Genomic DNA, 23,927 nt, shown 5'->3' on the forward strand with positions numbered 1-23,927 from the left:
ACGTGGCTGTGTTAGTGTGTGGAGAAACAGGTTACAGTTAGTCACATCAGATGTCACACTCCTCCCACAATAACTGTAACCCGTTTCCCCACACACTAACACAGTCACGCCAGATGTCACGCTCCTTCCACACTAACTGTAACCCACTCCCCCCCACACTATCAGAGTCACACCAGATGTCACATTCCTCCCACACTAAGTGTGGGGAGGAATGGGTTACAGTTAGTGTGGGAGGACTATGACATCTGGCGTGACTGTTAGTGTGGGGGAATGAGTTACAGTTAGTGTGGGAGGAATGTGACATCTGATGTGACTGTGTTAGTGTGGGAGGAATGGGTTACAGTTAGTGTGGGAGGAGTGACATGTGTTGTGACTGTTAGTTGGGGAGGAATGGGTTACAGTTAGTGTGGGAGGAGTAACATCTGGTGTGACTGTGCTAGTGTGGGGAGGAATGGGTTACGGTAGTGTTGGAAGAGTGTGACTGTGTTAGTGTGGGGAAGAATGGGTTACAGTTAGTGTGGAAGGAATGTGACATCTGGTGTGACTGTGTTAGTGTGGGGAGGAATGGGTTACAGTTAGTGTGGGAGGACTTTGACATCTGGCGTGACTGTTAGTGTGGGGGAATGAGTTACAGTTAGTGTGGGAGGAATGTGACATCTGATGTGACTGTTAGTGTGGGGAGGAATGAGTTACAGTTAGTGTGGGAGGAATGTGACATCTGGTGTGACTGTTAGTGTGGGGGGGAACGGGTTACAGTTAGTGTGGGAGGAATGTGACATCTGGCGTGACTGTTCTAGTGTGGGGAGGAATGGGTTACAGTTAGTGTGGGAGGAGTGTGACATCTGGCGTGACTGCTATTGTGGGGAGGAATGGGTTACAATTAGTGTGGGAGGAGTGTGACATTTGGCGTGACTGTTTTAGTGTGTGGGGGAATGGTTTACATTTAGTCACATCAGTTGTCACACTCCTCCCACACTAACTGTAACCCGTTCCCCCAAACACTAACACAGTCACGCCAAATGTCACACTCCTCCCACACTAACTGTCACCCATTCCTCCCCACACTAACAGTCACATCAGATGTCACACTCCTACACTAAGTGTGGGGAGGATTGGGTGACAGTTAGTGTGGGAGGAGTGTGACATGTGGTGTGACTGTTTTAGTGTGGGGAGGAATGGGTTACAGTTAGTGTGGGAGGAGTGTGACATCTCGTGTGACTGTTTCAGGGTGGGGAGGAATGGGTTAGTGTTAGTGTGGGAGGAGTGACATCTGGCGTGACTGTGCTAGTGTGGGGAGGAATGTGTTACAGTTCGTGTTGGAGGAGTGTGATAACTAGTGTGACTGTGCTAGTGTGGGGAGGAATGGGTTACAGTTAGTTTGGGAGGATTTGTCATCTGGTGTGACTGTTTTAGTGTGGGGAGGAATGGGTTACAGTTGGTGTGGGAGGAGTGTGACATATGGTGTGACTGTGTTAGTGTGGGGAGGAATGGGTTACAGTTAGTGTGGGAGGAGTGTGACATCTGGTGTGACTGTGTTTAGTGTGGGGAGGAATGGGTTACAGCTAGTGTGGAAGGAGTGTGACATCTAATGTGACTGTGTTAGTGTGAGGGAGAATGGGTTACAGTTAGTATGGGAGGAGTGTGACTGTGTTAGTGTGGGGAGGAATGGGTTACAGTTAGTATGGGAGGAGTGTGACTGTGTTAGTGTGGGAGGAGTGTGATTGTGTTAGTGTGGGGAGGAATGGGTTACAGCTAGTGTGGGGGGAATGTGACATCTGGTGTGACTGTGTTAGTGTGGGGGGGAATGGGTTACAGTTAGTGTGGAAGGAGTGTGACATCTGGCGTGGCTGTGTTAGTGTGTGGAGAAACGGGATACAGTTAGTCACATCAGATGTCACACTCCTCCCACAGTAACTGTAACCCGTTTCCCCACACACCAACACAGTCACGCCAGATGTCACGCTCCTTCCACACTAACTGTAACCCACTCCCCCCCACACTATCACAGTCACACCAGATGTCACATTCCTCCCACACTAAGTGTGGGGAGGAATGGGTTACAGTTAGTGTGGGAGGAGTGACATCTGGTGTGAATGTGCTAGTGTGGGGAGGAATGGGTTACGGTAGTGTTGGAAGAGTGTGACTGTGTTAGTGTGGGGAAGAATGGGTTACAGTTAGTGTGGAAGGGGTGTGACATCTGATGTGACGGTAAGTTTGAGGAGGAATGGTTACAATTAGTGTGGAAGGAATGTGACATCTGGCGTGACTGTGTTAGTGTGGGGGAATGAGTTACAGTTAGTGTGGGAGGAATGTGACATCTGATGTGACTGTTAGTGTGGGGGGAACGGGTTACAGTTAGTGTGGGAGGAATGTGACATCTGGCGTGACTGTGCTATTGTGGGGAGAAATGGGTTACAATTAGTGTGGGAGGAGTGTGACATTTGTCGTGACTGTGTTAGTGTGTGGGGGAACGGTTTACATTTAGTCACATCAGTTGTCACACTCCTCCCACACTAACTGTAACCCGTTCCCCCAAACACTAACACAGTCACGCCAAATGTCACACTCCTCCCACACTAACTGTCACCCATTCCTCCCCACAATAGCACAGTCACGCCAGATGTCACACTCCTCCCACACTAACTGTCACCCATTCCTCCCCACACTAACAGTCACATCATATGTCACACTCCTACACTAAGTGTGGGGAGGATTGGGTGACAGTTAGTGTGGGAGGGGTGTGACTGTGTTAGTGTGGGGAGGAATGGGTTACAGTTAGTGTGGGAGGAGTGTGACTGTTAGTGTGGGGAGGAATGGGTTACAGTTAGTGTGGGAGGAGTGTGATATCTGGTGTGACTGTGTTAGTGTGGGGAGGAATGGGTTACAGTTAGTGTGGGAGGATTTGTCATCTGGTGTGACAGTGTTAGTGTGGGGGAATGGGTTACAGCTAGTGTGGGAGGAGTGTGACATCTGGTGTGACAGTGTTAGTGTGGGGGAATGAGTTACAGCTAGTGTGGGAGGAGTGTGACATCTGATGTGACTGTGTTAGTGTGAGGGAGAATGGGTTACAGTTAGTATGGGAGGAGTGTGACTGTGTTAGTGTGGGGAGGAATGGGTTACAGTTAGTATGGGAGGAGTGTGACTGTGTTAGTGTGGGAGGAGTGTGACTGTGTTAGTGTGGGGAGGAATGGGTTACAGCTAGTGTGGGGGGAATGTGACATCTGGTGTGACTGTGTTAGTGTGAGGGAGAATGGGTTACAGTTAGTATGGGAGGAGTGTGACTGTGTTAGTGTGAGTACGAATGGGTTACAGCTAGTGTGGGGGGAGTGTGACATCTGGTGTGACTGTGTTAGTGTGAGGGGGAATGGGTTACAGTTAGTGTGGGGAGGAATGGGTTACAGTTGGTGTGGGAGGAGTGTGACATCTGGCGTGACTGTGATAGTGTGGGGAGGAATGGTTTCCAGTTAGTGTGGGAGGAGTGTGACATCTAGTGTTACTGTGTTAGTGTGGGGGGAATGGGTTACAGTTAGTATGGGAGGAGTGTGACTTTGTTAATGTGGGGAGGAATGGGTTACAGTTAGTGTGGGAGGAGTGGCATCTGGTGTGACAGTGTTAGTGTGGGGGAATGGGTTATAGTTAGTGTGGGAGGAGTGACTGTGTTAGTGTGGGAGGAGTGTGACTGTGTTAGTGTGGGGGGGAATGGGTTACAGTTAGTGTAGGAGGTGTGTGACATCTGGTGTGACTGTGTTAGTGTGGGGAGGAATGAGTTACAGTTAGTGTGGGAGGAGTGTGACATCTGGTGTGACTGTGTTAGTGTGTTATACCCTTCTCCATCACATTCCAAAACGCTCACCTCCTGAGTATCTATACTTCTAGGCCATTATTGTTAGTGTTTCCTGGTGCCTTATCTGTAGGGTAATAAGGACCTCATCAATGTCTCTGTAATGAGGTTATTTGGCCACCCTCACAGGATGTACCGTCCTAATATGTCCGCTTGCTGGTACGGTTCAGAGGTAGTACTGGCACCAGCTCATCAGCCAGTTTATTGGAAGCCACAGATGACACCTGTTATTAGGAATTTGGTATTTAAGCTCAGGCCTGTTTTGTCCCTGGCATACAATTACATTGTTGCTCATTTAAATGGTTTTTCTATATTTGTGCTAATTGTATAGAGTATGAAACAAGTCCATTTACCTACAAAAAAGTGATGTTGGTGATGGCAGTGTCTTATATCTGTCACACAGTGCTGGGACCAACATATCACTCAGAGCAGTGTTCCACCATGGTGATGAGAAGATTGGCGACCCAACACCGTATACTCTTAGTGCTTAGAATATTATTCTCGGTGTTTATTATACAATGTGGCACACGGAAGTAAGATCAAACACCATTGTAATAGACAATATTGAGCAATAACAGACCAGTATGATAGAAGGCAATACACCCATCAAAGGCAGCTGTACAACATGGTGCCCCTACGTAGACATGGCTATTGGGGTGCTCAAACACTCACAGAAATGGCTCCAATGAATAGTCCCAGACAGGTTTAGGTCATGCGTTAGTTGCCAGCTGCTAGGTCAATAACCTTCATCATTAGCATTTAATTAGGTCCCCGGTAGAAGAGCCATGCTCGCCGGCTTACACTCCATAGGTGACATCTTGTGTGTATGGACAATTGGAGACATACCTCTCGGCATCAGCTTCACCACCAGCTTCGGGTAGGCTGTGTTTGAGCATCCTGATTCCACACCGCAAATATTATAGCACTCCGATGGGACAACACAGGCTACTTCATCTGTAACAAGAAAACACTCTGGGTACAAGCTAGGGATTTCATCATTATAGAGGTGTAAATAAAACAGCGTAGGGTTTAGCTAACCTAGAAGAATGGGTTAGAGTCTGGAAATGTGGAGAAATGACATTATTGAATAACTACGCCCTTTGGTTTCATGCCGAGATGTTACCTGCATACAATACTCTGCTGATCATTCCAGGCATCACCATTAAGAACATAGGAAGAATCTTCAGATAGCCACACAGCACACATCCCAACTTGACGTGTGTTAGAGAACGGGCAGCCAGACAGCGCTGAACAATCACCTAGGACATCAAGGGAAACGCTGTCAATCAGTTTCCATCATTCCGAATGGCATTGGGTTATTTCCACTAAGGGCCATCAGGATGAATGTACCAGACTAAAGATAAAGGACCAGAAACATTATTACGGCCAAAGGATAAAAGGATATGCTGAATATTGAAGAAATGTCACATAGGAGGCAGATCAGAGCTTCAGGAGAACATTTCTGGAGTGTATCACTGAGCCCTCAGGTCATCAAATCAAGATGGAGGTGACCTTGGTAGAGGGTTGTTGGTTGAAGCCATATGAAAAGGGCAGGAGGTACTGTAGGGACACAGAGCCCCTGACTTCCTCTAATGTCTGTGGAAATGAGCTTCCTCTCATTGGTGGTCTGATTTGTTGTGATGACAGCAGGCGAGGTAGTGTGATGCTTGGAATAAGAGATTGTGGATGGAGATAGGTTAGTTGGGTTGAAGTACTGTAGGTGTAGTGGAAAGTTATGAAAGGAGAATGCATGACAAAGGTATTTAGGAGATACATAGAGGTTCACACCTGGTCGCTGCACCAGTACCAGGTGGACACAATGGTCAGTCCCACTATGAGAGCTGGCCATGGCAGGTCTCCAGAATAAGCATCACGCAACAGGTGTAGAGCATCAGGTCTTGGGGATGCACAAGCAGCCGACATATTGCCCAAATTGCTTGGTACAGCATCCATATATTTCTCCATGAGCGCACCATAGCCCCCAACCTCCAGAAAGGCTGAAAGACACAGAAGATAGAAGTGGTAAGCATATGGTTTCAATGTGTTTCAACCCATGTCCCTGCCATATCCTGTACTCATAATATTCTATGTCCTATGTCTCTGCCATGTCCTGTATCCAAAATGTTCTACATCACATGTCCTGTATCCAAAATGTTCTACATCCCATGTCTCTGCCATGTCCTGTACCTTAATGTTCTACATCCCATGGCTCTGCCATGTCCTGTACCCTAATGTTCTACATCCCATGTCCTGTACTCATAATATTCTATGTCCTATGTCTCTGCCATATCCTGTACTCATAATATTCTATGTCCTATGTCTCTGCCATGTCCTGTACCCTAATGTTCTACATCCCATGTCCTGTACTCATAATGCCTATTATGTTCTACATCCCATGTCTCTGCCATGTCCTGTACCTTAATGTTCTACATCCCATGGCTCTGCCATGTCCTGTACCCTAATGTTCTACATCCCATGTCCTGTACTCATAATATTCTATGTCCTATGTCTCTGCCATATCCTGTACTCATAATATTCTATGTCCTATGTCTCTGCCATGTCCTGTACCCTAATGTTCTACATCCCATGTCCTGTACTCATAATGCCTATTATGTTCTACATCCCATGTCTCTGCCATGTCCTGTATCCAAAATGTTCTACATCACATGTCTCTGCCATGTCCTTTACCCATAATGTTTTACATCCCTTGTCCCTGCCATGTCCTGTACTCATAATGTTCTACATCCCATGTCTCTGCCATGTCCTGTACTCATAATGTTCTACATCCCATGTCTCTGCCATGTCCTGTACTCATAATGTTCTACATCCCATGTCTCTGCCATGTCCTGTACCCTAATGTGCTACATCCCATGTCTCTGCCATGTCCTGTACCTAATGTGCTACATCCCATGTCTCTGCCATGTCCTGTACCTATAATGTTCTACATCCCATGTCTCTGCCATGTCCTGTACTCATAATGTTCTACATCCCTTGTCCCTGCCATGTCCTGTACTCATAATGTTCTACATCCCATGTCTCTGCCATGTCCTGTACTCATAATGTTCTACATCCCATGTCTCTGCCATGTCCTGTACCCTAATGTTCTACATCCAATGTCTCTGCCATGTCCTGTACTCATAATGTTCTACATCTCATATCTCTGCCATGTCCTGTACCCTAATGTGCTAGATCCCATGTCTCTGCCATGTCCTGTACTCATAATGTTCTACATCCCATGTCTCTGCCATGTCCTGTACCTAATGTGCTACATCCCATGTCTCTGCCATGTCCTGTACCTATAATGTTCTACATCCCATGTCTCTGCCATGTCCTGTACCCTAATGTGCTACATCCCATGTCTCTGCCATGTCCTGTACCCTAATGTTCTACATCCCATGTCTCTGCCATGTCCTGTACCTAATGTGCTACATCCCATGTCTCTGCCATGTCCTGTACCTATAATGTTCTACATCCCATGTCTCTGCCATGTCCTGTACCCTAATGTTCTACATCCCATGTCTCTGCCATGTCCTGTACTCATAATGTTCCACATCCCATGTCTCTGCCATGTCCTGTACTCATAATGTTCCACATCCCATGTCTCTGCCATGTCCTGTACCCTAATGTGCTACATCCCATGTCTCTGCAATGCCCTGTACTCATAATGTTCTACATCCCATGTCTCTGCCATGTCCTGTACCTATAATGTTCTACATCCCATGTTGTGTACTCATAATGCCTATAATGTTCTACATCCCATGTCCTGTATCCATAATATTCTAGATACAATGTCTCTGGATATACTGTAGAACATTATGAGTACAGAACATGGCAGAGATATTGGATGTAGAACATTATGGGCACAGGATATTGGATGTAGATAATTACAGAATATATTAACTCACCTGTGTCTGATTAAAGAATTCCACAAAATATGGCTTGTTGTTGCGAATTGTGGATTGGAGTTGAGAACGCTTTCTGTAGTATGTTACGATGACGTTTTGACATCGTTTGACTGAACTGGTTCATTTATTAATGTACTCACCATATGAAGATAGAACACAAGCCCCTCCGATGATCACAAATGTCTGTACTGTGTCTGTATACATTAGAGCTGCAAGACCACCTTTAGGACAGAGAAAATATTAACCAGAAAGATTAGACCATCTACAGAGAGAGATCACCAGAGATAAGAAAGATTAGACTATCTACAGAGAGAGACTACTTTATGGGTAAGTAGGATTAGACCACCAATGGAGAGACCACCTTATGGACAACAAAGATTAAACCACCTACAGAAAGATCACCTTATGCATAACAATGAGTAGACCACCTACAAAGAGTCCACTTCATAGGCAACAGGGGTTAGCCAACCTATAGAGAGACCATCTTATGGGTAAAGCGGATTAGACAACCTTATGGACAAGAAGGAGTAGAACTTTTACAGAGAGATCATCTCATGGTCAAGAAGAATTAGGCCACTTTCAGACAGACCACCTTGTGGAAAGATATATCAAACCACCTACAGAGAGAGCACCTTATTGGCAAGAAGGATTAGGCCACCTATAAAAAGACCACCTTATGGGTAGCGATGAATAGAACACCTACATAGAGATCTCATCGTGAGTAAGCAGCGTTAGACCACCTACAGAAAGACGTATCATCGGACCATTTCCTGAGGTGCTTCAACATGAGGGAAGAAAGATTAGATCACCAAGAGAGGAAATATTAAGAATGAAGAAGGGCTTCTTATTGCGTATATATATATATATATATATATATATATATATATATATATATATATATATATATATATTTCTCTAACGTCCTAGAGGATGCTGGGGTCCACATTAGTACCATGGGGTATAGACAAGTCAACTAGGAGCCATGGGCACTTTAAGAAATTAATAGTGTGGGCTGGCTCCTCCCTCTATGCCCCTCCTGCCAGACTCAGTTTAGAAAATGTGCCCGGAGGAGCCGGTTACGCTTTGGAGAGCTCCTGAACAGTTTTCGGCTTTTATTTTTAATGTTTGTTATTTTCAGTCAGGACTGTTTAGGCCAGAGGTTCCCAAACTGTGTGCGGTGGCTCCCTGGGGTGCCTCGGGACACTTGCAGGGGTGCTCTTGTTGGTGGCTCCCTGGGGTGCCTCGGGACACTTGCAGGGGTGCTCTGGTTGGTGGCTCCCTGGGGTGCCTCGGGACACTTGCAGGGGTGCTCTGGTTGGTGGCTCCCTGGGGTGCCTCGGGACACTTGCAGGGGTGCTCTGGTTGGTGGCTCCCTGGGGTGCCTCGGGACACTTGCAGGGGTGCTCTGGGTTGGTGGTCCAGGACCAATTCAAATTATTCATGGTCAATATAATAGGCAAAATCAGTGCTGGTGCCAGTCATAAAATATGTGGCCAAACAGAAGCAGATCCTGTCCCTCACCCCACAACTGACCCTAAGGATGACATAGGCGCGATCTACTTAATGTAATATTTCTTTCTAAATTTCTCAATAAGAAATTTTTGGCCTAGGGGTATATTCTAGGGCACCGTGATTCAAAAAAGTTTGGAAAGCACCGGCTTAGGCAACAGCCTGTCTGCTTCGTGGGAGTTTGAGGAAGTTGGGCCATTCTCCCCCCTGAGTTAATGGTCCCGTTTCTCTGCTGGCAGAACACTGAGCTCCTGAGGGAGCCATTCGCAAGCCCCACCATGGTGCAGCGTACCTTCCCACATCAATGCCACCACCCCCTAACAGAGTCTGAAGAGTACAGCGCCGGCACCCCGGTTAGCGGGTTGCCAACAGGAATGGCGGATCTAGGGTAGGAGCGCAGCTCAGAATGCAGGCTGCGCTCCAGGGAGGCTCAATCAGACGCACGCTGCGGCGGGTTCCGTTGTGAAGGGCGTGCCGGGCCACCCAAGGTACCCACACTGGACAAATTCTATTAACAAGCGTTTCTACACTGTGCTAAGGAAAAAATACCTCAGGGCCAGTATAAAATAAATGTGGGAAACCGCTCGCCATTTAGTGGGTGGGACTTCCCACTGAGCGGATCCAGCGCCTCTCCGGCACCATTTCCCTCTGCAGCTCTGACACTATATAAGGACGCACAGATCCTCTATCTGGACCCCAAGTCTCCTCAGCGGTACCCGGGGGTCTTAGTGAGGGGGGGGGAGAGCAGTGTACATATTACTAGCACTATTCAGGTGTTTGTTTTCCTATTGCTACAGGGGCGCTGTGTGGCTGGCTCTGATCTCTGTGTCTCCCTGAGGCTCTGCCTACATATAACTGTGTTTTCACCAATTGTGTGTGTGGAAGTGTGTAGGTGGCCCTTCTATCATGTCCAGGGACTGTGTTACACGCACAGCAGAATGTCTCTCATCTCCTGGGGACTCACTACCCTGTACTCGGGATAGTGTGCACTCCCAGTACAGTGGGGCTGAACCCCTTTGGTTGGCTTCCATTAAAGGAATGATCTCCTACATAATTGCCAAGATTTGTGACTCTGTGACTGTATGTATAACGCTGGGCGTGGCTAGGAGCTCTCATTGGGTTAGCAGCAGGTCTATCACACCCAGTCCACAGCTGATTGGGCGAGAAACACCCTCCCACACAGGTTACATCCAATGGGAGGCTCTGCCCTTTGGCTGCTGTGTGTTCCGAGAGCAAGATTAGCAATGGGGCTGATGGAGCTGCAGCTCCAGGCCCACACCCCAAAATAGGCCCCCTGCATCTGCAGCATCACACCCTCCAACAATTTACACATAAACATCGCTACAAATGTGAAAAGGGGGCGTGGCCATGGGTACAGCGGCGGGGTCACGACCCTTTTCCTGTACTTTCAATGGAAGTTTGGAGAGCCAAAAATCGGTACAGATCATAAAAAAGTACTGCACCTGCCAAAAAGGTGCAGCTGGAGGGTGTGCCGCTGTATCTGCGCTGTAGATAGGGGGGGGAAACATCCTTTTACTGCGGCGTCCTATGGGGGTCATTCCGAGTTGATCGCACGTAGCAACTTTTTGCTGCCCGTGCGATCAAGTAGACGCCGCCTATGGGGGAGGGTATTTTTGCATAGCAAGGCTGCGATCGCTTGTGCACCATGCTATGCAATAACAGTTTGTGCAGTTTCTGAGTAGCTCTGGAGTTACTTACCCGCTGCAATGTCTTTAGCCTGTCAGGTCCCGGAATTAACGTCAGACATCCGCCCTGCAAACGCCTGGACACGCCTGCGTTCACCGCACCACTCCCAGAAAACAGTCAGTTGACGCCCCGGAACGCCATCCTCCTGTCAATCTTCTTGCGATCGCGGTAGCGATCGCTTTCTTCCTCCTTCTTGTCGTTGCCCAGCAGCGCATGCACAGAACCGACCTGTTCGCACCGCAACGAAAAACAGCAGCGTGCAAACGGGTCGGAATGACCCCCTATGTTCTGCTGCCAGTCCGCCTGCCCCCTCCGGCATCAACAATCCGCACTCCCTAGCCGCCGCGCTGGTGGAACAAAAGCTGCTGCAGCCACCGGCATAGATGTGTATGAAAGCGGCGCAGCGGAAGGCTTTCATAACCCTCCCTGCGGAGCCTCCTCTGCATGTGATGTCACAGAAGTGCCTCCCCGCCACAGCCGCGCCCAGATCCCCAGAGGCCCTGACTCCGCAACACAGCGCCTGGGCTGCCGGCCTGGAAGCCCCGAGATGGCTAATGTAACGGACAGAGTGGGTGATATCGCGGAGGGTAATGTCTGGACGCTGAATCAATGTAAAAGGTGACAGTGCTGTACAGTGCAGTGGGTGTGTAGGGTCACTGAGACTGCACTGCGCTCTCACCTTTTACATTGATTCAGCCAGTCAGTTCTGCCAGCCAGTCACTGTTGTATTCGCCGGTGTCCCAACGCGCCGCATTACAGGGAAGTAGAAGCACTAAATAAACTACAGCTCCCAGCAGCCCTTAGCCCTGAAGCATTCCGGCGCTAAGGGCTGCTGGGAGCTGTAGTTTATTGAGTGCATCTTCTTCTATGTAATGCGGCGCGTTGGGACACCGGCGCTAACAATAGTGACTGGCTGCTGTGCGAGTCTCCAGGAGAGCCTCTGCCAAAGGGAGGACAGCAGCTTAGCTGCTTCCAGGAGGAGAAGCATTACCCGCCCCCCCCCCCCCCACTCACAGTACCTCCGAGCCCCATCCGCAGCACCCCCACACCCTCCCTCCACCATCCGCGGTGGCTCCGGACCCCTCCCCCACCCGCAGCGACCCCGCACCCGCCCCCACCCACTGCACCCCCGGTGGCTCCGGACCTCCACCCGTAGCACCCACCCCTCCACCACCCACAGCACCACCGCACCAGCCCCTCCCACAGACGCGGCACCCCCACAACCACCCCTCCCCCACCCACCCACGGCACCCCCGGAACCCCTGCCCCATCCGTGTCTCCCCCGCACCCGCCACTCCCCCAACCACAGCACCTACTAGGTGATTCATCAGGTCCTGCGTGCGCTGTTCACGCCGTTGCAAGGGGCTACGACCCCTAAACCATTGCACGCCCTTTGTCCGTGCAATATTTAACCACTCACACAATTATGATTGGAGGTAATACTCCATATAATACAAATATTGAACTCCACAAGGGCGTGCAAGGGTTAAGGGGGCGTAGCCCCTTACGATGGTGTGAAGAGCGCTCATAGGTCGCGATGAATCACCTAGTTTCAAATATTCTACTATGCTGTCTAATACTGAAAAGGAGAAACAATTCTCGCGGCAGTCTGTGGATGACCTGCTACATAGGGATTCAGCTCCCGTACCTGCACCCCAGGGGGGGGGGGGGGGGGGGGGGGGGGGCGTCCTGTCACAGGGGATTCAGACCCTCATTGAGGCTGTCAGAATTGTCCTGCATAATCCTGACAAGAGAGAGGAGGCTGAGGAGGAACCTTATTTTAATACAAAAAAGAAATCCTCAGCTATTTTCCCAGCTTCAAAGCAGTGACATGCCCTCTGAAGAAACGTGGGTAGACCCTTAAAAAAAAAATTCTGATCCCTAAAAGGTTGATTTCTTCCTTTCCTTTTTGTGCTGAGGATAGAAAGAAATGGGAGAAGCCACCGATTGTGGACGCATCAATGTCCCGGTTATCGCGTAAGATAGTTTTACTGGCTCCCAGGCAGCACCCCTAAAAGACGCGGCTGACCGCAAGATTGAGACCACTCTCAAATCTTTATACACGTCGGCTGGGGTGGCCCAGAGACCCACTATTGCTTGTGCATGGATCACTAGGGCCATTGTTTGTAGATGAACTGGATACGTGGATATCCAAGGCTACAGCAGGTAAGTATACATACCTTCCTTCCTCAGCGACACTAGATAGGAAAACATACTCTGCTCCAACCCTGCAGTCCTTTCAAACAGCAAAATTTAAAGGCAAATCCAAGGGTTCATCTACAGCCTTCAAAGGGAATAGAGGTAAATCCAGAAAACCCGCAGCTGCAGGTTCTCAGGAACAGACCTCAGGCTCTGCTTCCTCAAAGCCTTCAGCATGACGGTGGGCTGCTCTGCCTGGTAGACAGGCAGGTGGGAGCCCGGTTACGTTATTTCAGTCACATATGGACAACATCATGCCAGGATCCCTGGGCCAAAGATTCTTATCACCCAAAGATACAGACTGGAGTTTCGGGAACTCCCACCTCACAGAATCTTTAAATTTGGCTTACCAGTGTAACCCTTAGTTGCTCCCTCTAAATGCAATACCGGGGTTACTATGTCCTTAGGACTGAGTGCCTCCACCCAAGCAGTTGTTATACCAACCCAGGCTTGCTTGGGAAAGCTGTGGCCAGTAGGAGGATATATACTGATTCACATGTAAGTTGGTATTTATCTGAGTTGGTTTACCTGGTTTTCTTCTTTTGTCTTTCAGATTCGGATGTCCAGAAGACTGAGAAACGAAGTCCCTTTCAACGGTGAGTATTTATTAATATAACCGTACTACATACACAACTTATATTAATCACAGAATGACCACTCCCTTACCGAATACACTCAGACAGTTGTATATTCAGAGAGTAATTGTAACGCAATACATACAATATAGGGATAATATTTCCCATGATACAAATATACATAAATTAGTACTTTGCATACAATACCTCAACCTTGTTATTACCCCTATTACCTAATGGGTAATAATGGTAGCTACCAGGACCTATTATGTTCCACTGCAGTCGGCAGTTACTATAACTGGTTGGGTATACCCTTTTTATTCGTTGGTGCACTGTTGGGGCCCAATTTAATATAATAACTCCTCAGGCCGTAGTCCTATTAGGGAATAGGAAGGACGGATAGAGTTCCCATATAGTAAGTGTCTCAATAAGGTTAATCCAGCGGTGTTACCTGGTCCGAAATCATGAAGAAAACGGAGAAATAAATCCAAGGATCGCGGCTTCTTGCGGGTCTATGGTATGAGGGATGAGTGTATATCGTAGGATTTCAGGTGCGATATCACAATTTATATTATCAGTGTGCCTGAACAATGGTTGCCGAACACAATCCTTATTATCCCAGTGGTGTAGAATTGTCATAAATCCTTTAATTAATCTGTGTTTAGGACTCAAAACCCGCTCAACTTCTGGTGAGAAATTCCCAGATTAAATAATTATCTCAGGGTGACTACTGCGTGTACGGCCAGTCCGAACTGTCATTTATAATTCAACAGTATAATCCGTGCAAAAGTGTCTCAGTCCCCTTGAGGGCACGATAATACGGCACCTTACGACTCGTTCGGAGTTCACTTTAATATGCTGCCCTGCAAGGATTACTTCAGGTGAGTGACGGAGTATCCTGAGTTATTTAAATTATTCCCAATTTTTAGAGACGGTATTGGGAGGGTTCTTTGCCACCTTTGATGTCTCCCAATTTATACTAGGGATCACTAGTGTCTGTAATTTCTATAGTCTCTTAGTTATAATACTCCTCCCCCAGCACCAGGCTAGATGGATCAGTATGGCCTGGGTCCCATTAGTCTCTTCCCCCAATTACCTCAGGCTGCAGACGTTTTCGTATTTTACCGCTAGGGGGAGACAGCCTGACCTCTTGATAGCTCGTTCGTGTCCGGCTCTCCTATACCCAGTCAGACTTGACGACCACAGACTCCGGGCCTTCCCTGCCCGAATTGATGACGGATCTCAGGGTGTTACAGCACCGCCAGCATCGCTCTCTCCCGGCGCCGTAAGGTTAGTCTCGTTATGGCGGCCCTGACACCTTCCTTACCCCCCGGTCCTCCGCTCTTATCCACATTAGCTGGTGGATATGTCCGCGGGTTCAACCACGATCATTAGCTCCGGGGATGACATGCGCCTCTCATACACTGCTCCCGTCTGTCTCAGCTTCATCTCAGGCCGCGCTCATCAGCTCCGTCTCCGGCCATTCCCCTCAGCTCTGTCCCCTTCCTCTCTCCTCAGCTCGCGCTTCCCTTAACGGCTCTCTCAATCCGGGCACCCCATAGTCGGCACGAGGGCTTCTGGTAGAGTCTCTCTAGTCAGACTCGTGCCAGGGTGCCAAATTAACCATTAGCAGCATTACTGTTTAATGTCCCTGTTCACCACCATCACCCCTCTATTATATACACCTGACAAGGGTTACAGTAACCAATAGGAATATAGTTAATATATTTACACAGGCATTAGGTAACTGGTGTGTATATATATATATATATATATATATATATATTTAATGTAGTCCTCAGGGAACAGGTATCCTCCTGTATCTCCTCATGAGCAGTTATTTATTTTTATTTTTACAGGGCTACACCAGATTCTCCAGAAGCAAGTTTGATTTTACAGGCAGCAATTTAAAATCTGGTAGAAACCTCAGATCATTGTTCCAGTTCCTCTGCACCTACAAAACAAGGGTTATTATTCCAACCTGTTTGTAGTACCGAAACCGGACGGTTCGGTAAGGCCCATTTTAAACCTCAAGTCACTGAACCCCTACTTACGGGTATTTAAATTCAAGATGGAGTCTCTGAGAGCGGTGATCTCAGGTCTGGAGGAAGGGGAATTCCTGGTGTCTCTGGACATCAAGGATGCATACCTTCATGTACCAAATTGGCCGCCTCATCAGGCTTATCTCAGGTTTACATTACAGGACTGTCAGTACTAGTTCCAGACCCTGCCATTTGGCCTCTCAAAGGCACAGAGGTAGTTCATCAAGGTAATGGCAGGGAGTGAACATTATACCGTACCTGGGCGACTTACTGATCAAAGCACCGTCCAGGGAAAAGTTGTTGAACAGCATTGCCCTGTCAATAAAATTACTCCAGGATCACGGGTGGCTTCTGAACCTGCCAAAATCTCACCTGGACCCAACACAGAAACTTCCGTTCTTGGGGATGATACTGGACACGGAAACACAGAAGGTGTTCCTTCCAATGGAAAAGGCATTGGTGATCCAGTTGATGGTATGGAATGTTCTAAAGCCGACCCGGGTATCGGTGCATCTCTGCATTCACCTCCTGGGAAAGATGGTAGCCTCTTACGAGGCACTGCAGTACGGAAGGTTTCATGCAAGACCCTTCCAGCTGGATCTACTGGACAAATGGTCCGGATCGCATCTCGGCTTTACAGCTCTGCCAAGCAGCTACTTGGTCGATTTCGAACACGTTTGCTAAGTTCTACAAGTTCAATACTTTGGCCCATGAGAACCTTCAGTTTGGTCAATCAGTTCTGCAGGAACCTCAGCACTCTCCCACCCAGTTTGGGAGCTTTGGTACATCCCCATGGTACTAATGTGAACCCCAGTATCCTCTAGGACAGGGGTGAGAAACCTTTTTTCTACCGAGGGCCATTTGGATATTTATAAAATCCTTCGGGGGCCATACAAAAATTCTCAACTTAAAAAATGACCCTGCCCCCCAGTAGGTCTGCCCCTTAGAGGTACTGTGTGTGCGCGCCTGAGGCGCGCACGCGCCAAAAAAATGGGTGTGGCCAGTTAAAATGGGACGTGATACACATATGCCCCCAATAGTGCGGTGCCAGATCCACAATTGCCCCCACAGTGCCAGGTATACAAATGCCCCCACAGTGCCAGGTATACAAATGCCCCTCACAGTGCTAGGTATACAGATGCGCCCACAGTGCCAGGTATACAGATGCGCCCACAGTGCCAGGTATACAAATGCCCCCCACAGTGCCAGGTATACAAATGCCCCTCACTGTGCCAGGTATACAGATGCCCCCACAGTGCCAGGTATACAAATGCCCCTCACAGTGCCAGGTATACAGATGCCCTCCCCCCTCCCCTCTGTGCTTCTTACCGTGCTCCTTTTCGGCGGGACACGTCAGGAGAGCGCGGATATGTTGGGCGGCGGCGTGTAGGACTTGAAACCAGCTGCCGGTTCGAGAGTCAATCAGAGCTCGCGGACCGGCAGCCGCGGCTCCTGGTTGGCTGCCGGTCCGCGAGCTCCGATTGGCTCACGGACCGGCGGCTGGTTTGAAGTACTACACGCCGCCGCTCCCACCCGACAGCCGCGCTCTCCTCCCTGTTCTGACAGCTGAGACATGCTGCCGCTGGACTGAGCGGCATCGTGTCGGAGGTTCCCCACCCCTGCTCTAGAGCGTAAGAGAAAATAGGATTTTAATTACCTACCGATAAATCCTTTTCTTGTAGTCCGTAGAGGATACTGGGCGCCCGCCCGGTGCTTAGTTTCTGCACTGTTATTTGGTTAATTATTGTCATTGGTTCAGCTGTTGCTGTTCCTTTTCAAGTTGAGTTAGCTTGGCTTTCCGCTTGGTTGTGTGTACTGGTTCGGAATTTCACCACTGTTCAGTAAAATCCTTCTCTCAAAGTATGTCTGTCTCCTCGGCACAGTTTCTAGATTGAGTCTAGTAGGAGGGGCATAGAGGGAGGAGCCAGTGCACACTATTAATTTCTTAAAGTGCCCATGGCTCCTAGTAGACGCCATATTGTCCTGCACATCCTCATCTCTAGGTTCCATACTGTCCCACACATAATCTCTAGGTTCCATACTGTCCCACTCATAATCTCTAGGTTCCATACTGTCCCACTCATAATCTCTAGGTTCCATACTGTCCCACACATAATCTCTAGGTTCCATACTGTCCCACACATAATCTCTAGGTTCCACTGTCCCACACATAATCTCTAGGTTCCATACTGTCCCACACATAATCTCTAGGTTCCATACTGTCCCACTCATAATCTCTAGGTTCCATACTGTCCCACTCATAATCTCTAGGTTCCATACTGTCCCACACATAATCTCTAGGTTCCATACTGTCCCACACATAATCTCTAGGTTCCACTGTCCCACACATAATCTCTAGGTTCCATACTGTCCCACACATAATCTCTAGGTTCCATACTGTCCCACACATAATCTCTAGGTTCCATACTGTCCCACACATAATCTCTAGGTTCCATACTGTCCCACACATAATCTCTAGGTTCCATACTGTCCCACACATAATCTCTAGGTTCCATACTGTCCCACACATAAGCTCTAGGTTCCATACTGTCCCACACCGCCCCATCTAACCCTAATGTGTACACCACCTCCCTGGACCATCATAATTTGTCTTGCCGCACCCCTGCCCCCTATGTCTCACACACCCCTCCCCCTGCATTGCTACATGCTTTGCTGACCTGGCTGCCCTCTCCTGTAATAGGGGTGTACGCTGAACACTGTGTGGCATACTTTCCAACATGACCCGTTCCAGCAGGGGTAAAATGCTCTGTTCCTGGACTTCCTTGCCATTGGCACATTCAATTAGGGGAGCCACACCAACTGTTCCCCCCAAATGCTGACAAACATTGCTGTCCGGGACTCACTGTGGCTCCCATATTTGAATTTTAAACTGTTTTGCAGCCCCACCGAGCATATTGTGCCTCCTGGAATGGGTCATGTTAGAAGGTAGGGTGTGGGTATGGGAGATACGCTGGGTGCTGTCTGCATTGGTATGGGTAGGTGTATGCTGGGCACTGTATGGGTATGAGGAGGTGTATGCTGGGCACTGTATGGGTGTGTAGGGTATATGCCGGGAACTGTATGGGTTTGGGAGGGTGTATGCCGGGCACTGTGTGGGTGTGGGAGGGTGTATGCTGGGCACTGTATGGGTATGTGGAGTGTACGCCGGGCACTGTGTGGGTTTGGGAGGGTGTATGCCGGGCACTGTGTGGGTGTGGGAGGGTGTATGCTGGGCACTGTGTAGGTGTGTGTTGGGCACTGTATGGGTATGTGGAGTGTATGCCGGGCACTGTATGGGTTTGGGAGGGTGTATGCCGGGCACTGTGTGGGTGTGGGAGGGTGTATGCCAGGCACTGTGTGGGTGTGGAGTGTATGCCGGGCACTGTATGGGTTTCGGAGGGTGTATGCCGGGCACTGTATGGGTGTGGGAGGGTGTATGCCGGGCACTGTGTGGGTGTGGGAGGGTGTATGCCGGGCACTGTGTGGGTGTGAGAGGGTGTATGCTGGGCACTGTATGGGTATGTGGGGTGTGTTCTGGTCACTGTGTGGGTGTGGGAGGGTGTATGCTGGGCACTGTATGGGTGTGGGAGGGTGTATGATGGGCACTGTATGGGTATGGGAGGGTGTGTGCTGGGCACTGTATGGGTGTGGGAGGGTGTATGTTGGGCACTGTATGGGTGTGGGAGGGTGTATGCTGGGCAATGTATGGGTATATGGGGTGTATGTTGGGCACTGTATGGGTATGGGAGGGTGTGTGCTGGGCACTGTATGGGTATGGGAGGGTGTGTGCTGGGCACTGTATGGGTGTGGGAGGGTGTATGTTGGGCACTGTATGGGTGTGGGAGGGTGTATGCTGGGCACTGTATGGGTTTGGGAGGGTGTATGCCGGGCACTGTGTGGGTGTGGGAGGGTGTATGCCAGGCACTGTGTGGGTGTGGAGTGTATGCCGGGCACTGTATGGGTTTCGGAGGGTGTATGCCGGGCACTGTATGGGTGTGGGAGGGTGTATGCCGGGCACTGTGTGGGTGTGGGGGGGTGTATGCCGGGCCCTGTGTGGGTGTGAGAGGGTGTATGCTGGGCACTGTATGGGTATGTGGGGTGTGTTCTGGTCACTGTGTGGGTGTGGGAGGGTGTATGCTGGGCACTGTATGGGTGTGGGAGGGTGTATGATGGGCACTGTATGGGTATGGGAGGGTGTGTGCTGGGCACTGTATGGGTATGGGAGGGTGTGTGCTGGGCACTGTATGGGTATGGGAGGGTGTGTGCTGGGCACTGTATGGGTATGGGAGGGTGTATGCTGGGCAGTGTATGGGTGTGGGAGGGTGTATGCTGGGCACTGTATGGGTATGTAGGGTGTATGCTGGACACTGTATGGGTTTGGGAGGGTGTATGTTGGGCACTGTGTGGGTGTGGGACGGTGTATGTTGGGCACTGTGTGGGTATGGGAGGGTGTATGTTGGGCACTGTGTGGGTGTGGGAGGGTGTATGCTGGGCACTGTATGGATGTGGGAGGGTGTATGTTGGGCACTGTATGGGTGTAGGAGGGTGTATGCTCGGCACTGTATGGATATGTGAAGTGGATGCCGGGCACTGTATGGGTTTGGGAGGGTGTATGCCGGGCACTGTATGGGTGTGGGAGGGTGTATGCCGGGCACTGTATGGGTGTGGGAGGGTGTATGCCGGGCACTGTGTGGGTGTGAGAGGGTGTATGCTGGGCACTGTATGGGTATGTGGGTGGTGTTCTGGGCACTGTGTGGGAGGGTGTATGCTGGGCACTGTATGGGTGTGGGAGGGTGTATGCTGGGCACTGTATGGGTGTGGGAGGGTGTATGCTGGGCACTGTATGGGAGGGTGTGTGCTGGGCACTGTATGGGTGTGGAAGGGTGTGTGCTGGGCACTGTATGGGTGTGGGAGGGTGTATGCTGGGCAGTGTATGGGTGTGGGAGGGTGTATGCTGGGCACTGTATGGGTGTGGGAGGGTGTATGCTGGGCACTGTATGGGTATGTGGGGTGTATGCTGGGCACTGTATGGGTTTGTAGGGTGTATGCTGGACACTGTGTGGGTTTTGGAGGGTGTATGTTGGGCACTGTGTGGGTTTGGGAGGGTGTATGCCGGGCACTGTGTGGGTGTGGGAGGGTGTATGTTGGGCACTGTGTGGGTGTGGGAGGGTGTATGTTGGGCACTGTGTGGGTATGGGAGGGTGTATGTTGGGCACTGTGTGGGTATGGGAGGGTGTATGCTGGGCACTGTATGTGTGTGGGAGGGTGTATGTTGGGCACTGTATGGGTGTAGGATGGTGTATGCTGGGCACTGTATGGGTATGTGGGGTGTATGCCGGGCACTGTATGGGTTTGGGAGGTGTATGCTGGTCACTGTATGGGTATGTGGGGTGTATGCCGGGCACTGTATGGGTTTGGGAGGTATATGCTGGGCACTGTATGGATATGTGGGGTGTATGTTGGGCACTGTATGGGTGTGTAGGGTGTATGCTGGGCACTGTATGGGTTTGGGAGGTGTATGCTGGTCACTGTATGGGTATGTGGGGTGTATGCTGGGCACTGTATAGGTGTGGGAGGGTGTATGCTGGGCACTGTATGGGTATGTGGGGTATATGCTGGGCACTGTATGGGTGTGGGAGGGTGTATTCTGGGCACTGTATGGGTATGGGAGGGTGTGGGCTGGGCACTGTATGGGTATATGGGGTGTATGCTGGGCACTGTATGGGTTTGGGAGGGTGTATGCTGGGCACTGTATGGGTATGGGAGGGTGTATGCTGGGCACTGTATGGGTATGTGGGGTGTATGCTGGGCACTGTATGGGTATGTGGGGTGTATGCTGGGCACTATATGGGTATGTGGGGTGTATGCTGGGCACTGTATGGATATGTGGGGTGTATGCTGGGCACTGTATGGGTATGGGAGGGTGTATGCTGGTCACTATATGGGTGTCATCCCTGTAGATCTCTGGACTAGAATTCTCCATAGAGCAGACAACACAGAAATAAATAATTATATACAATATAAGATCATGTGATCTTAGGTACTGTAGGTCATGTGATCGGTTTTATTGTATAATACAATTGAGAAAACGCACCAAAACCAAAGCTGCTGTAATTACCATGAATAAAACGTCATTTAATGTAACAGTGTTATAGACATCAGGAAGCCGCGTTACACGGGACAGACACGTACACTGGTGTATCGGCTTCATCCTAGTCCTTGTAGTATACAGCAGTATACATGGGACAGACACGTACACTGGTGTATCTGCTTCATCCCAGTCCTTGTAGTATACAGCAGTATAACATGTGACAGACACGTACACTGGTGTATCTGCTTCATCTTAGTCCTTGTAGTATACAGCAGTATACATGGGACAGACACGTACACTGGTGTATCGGCTTCATCCTAGTCCTTGTAGTATACAGCAGTATACATGGGACAGACACGTACACTGGTGTATCGGCTTCATCCTAGTCCTTGTAGTATACAGCAGTATACATGGGACAGACACGTACACTGGTGTATCGGCTTCATCCTAGTCCTTGTAGTATACAGCAGTATACATGGGACAGACACGTACACTGGTGTATCGGCTTCATCCTAGTCCTTGTAGTATACAGCAGTATACATGGGACAGACACGTACACTGGTGTATCGGCTTCATCCTAGTCCTTGTAGTATACAGCAGTATACATGGGACAGACACGTACACTGGTGTATCTGCTTCATCCCAGTCCTTGTAGTATACAGCAGTATACATGGGACAGACACGTACACTGGTGTATCGGCTTCATCCTAGTCCTTGTAGTATACAGCAGTATACATGGGACAGACACGTACACTGGTGTATCGGCTTCATCCTAGTCCTTGTAGTATACAGCAGTATACATGTGAGCGTACCTCTGTTACACGTACTGCCACGTATTATTTATTTGCTGCAATATCAATTCTAATGTTCTACAAATATAATCCATTTATGTCACAATGATTATTAGCACACACTGCTCATGTTCTGTATTCCAGATCACAGTGTGGCAGAGACTGTGAGGGTTATTCGTACACCTTTGTGCTGTCCTTTGCCTTGACTAGCTGGGCATAGGTGACTGTAGTGGTCCCTCTCAAGGGGGTCTTACACAAAGTTGCCTACCCTCCCGGATCCTGCGGAAGAGTCCAGACTGTTATCTTCTGTTGCCCTCACTATAAATCAACTCTCTCAATTCTTTAGATTCTTTACTGCAACCTGGGGACCACCAAGGAATTTCTGGGCAAGGACAGTGATGTGCTATAGTCACTATGGCTTCTGTCCGACTCTCAGCAAATCCTTGTGGGACCACCGGCAGTATAGAACACTGTTTTCCTGACCCTTGTGGTCTGTGCCGTCTTATCTCAGCGTTTGCTGCGGATGATAGCTAGTGTGTGAGCTGTGGGATGTGTTATTAGTTACTTAAACACACAACACAACAATACAACACAAAGTCTACCATGAGGTGAACATTAAAGTGAGAACTCACAAGGTCAAATTGCATTTGGAATTCATTGCGTAGGTGTCACATTTATCATGCGCTGAGTGAGAAGAAATACCACAGCGAACGCCGGCAGCAATGTATATTGGAGGTCATTCCGAGTTGTTCGCTCGCAAGGCGATTTTAGCAGAGTTGCTCACGCTAAGCCGCCGCCTACTGGGAGTGAATCTTAGCTTCTTAAAATTGCGAACGATGTATTCGCAATATTGCGATTACAAACTTCTTAGCAGTTTCTGAGTAGCTTCAGACTTACTAGGCATCTGCGATCAGTTCAGTGATTGTCGTTCCTGGTTTGACGTCACAAACACACCCAGCGTTCGCCCAGACACTCCCCCGTTTCTCCAGCCACTCCCGCCTTTTTCCCGGAAACGGTAGCGTTTTTTCCCACACGCCCATAAAACGGCCTGTTTCCGCCCAGAAACACCCATTTCCTGTCAATCACACTACGATCGCCGGAGCGAAGAAAAAGCCGTGAGTAAAAATACTACCTTCGTAGCAAAATTACTTGGCGCAGTGCGAACATTGCGCATGCGCACTAAGCGGAAAATCGCTGCGATGCGATGAAATTTACAGAGCGAACAACTCGGAATGAGGGCCATTGTTACTAATGTTATATAGAAATA

General features: G+C 49.3%; 1 protein-coding gene across 1 annotated transcript in view; it reads right to left on the reverse strand.

The window, feature by feature from the left end:
• SLC5A2 (solute carrier family 5 member 2) overlaps positions 1-23,927 on the reverse strand; it is a 76,689-nt gene that overhangs the window by 23,915 nt on the left and 28,847 nt on the right. Inside the window, exons 6-9 of the mRNA XM_063935503.1 lie at positions 7,887-7,967; positions 5,630-5,838; positions 4,965-5,100; positions 4,688-4,795 (exon numbers count right to left, since the gene is read on the reverse strand). Of these exons, the coding sequence (XP_063791573.1) occupies positions 4,688-4,795; positions 4,965-5,100; positions 5,630-5,838; positions 7,887-7,967 (534 nt within the window). The remainder of the gene's footprint in view (positions 1-4,687; positions 4,796-4,964; positions 5,101-5,629; positions 5,839-7,886; positions 7,968-23,927) is intronic.

The sequence above is a fragment of the Pseudophryne corroboree genome, chromosome 7 (assembly GCF_028390025.1).
Source record: "Pseudophryne corroboree isolate aPseCor3 chromosome 7, aPseCor3.hap2, whole genome shotgun sequence".
Classification (NCBI taxonomy): domain Eukaryota; kingdom Metazoa; phylum Chordata; class Amphibia; order Anura; family Myobatrachidae; genus Pseudophryne; species Pseudophryne corroboree.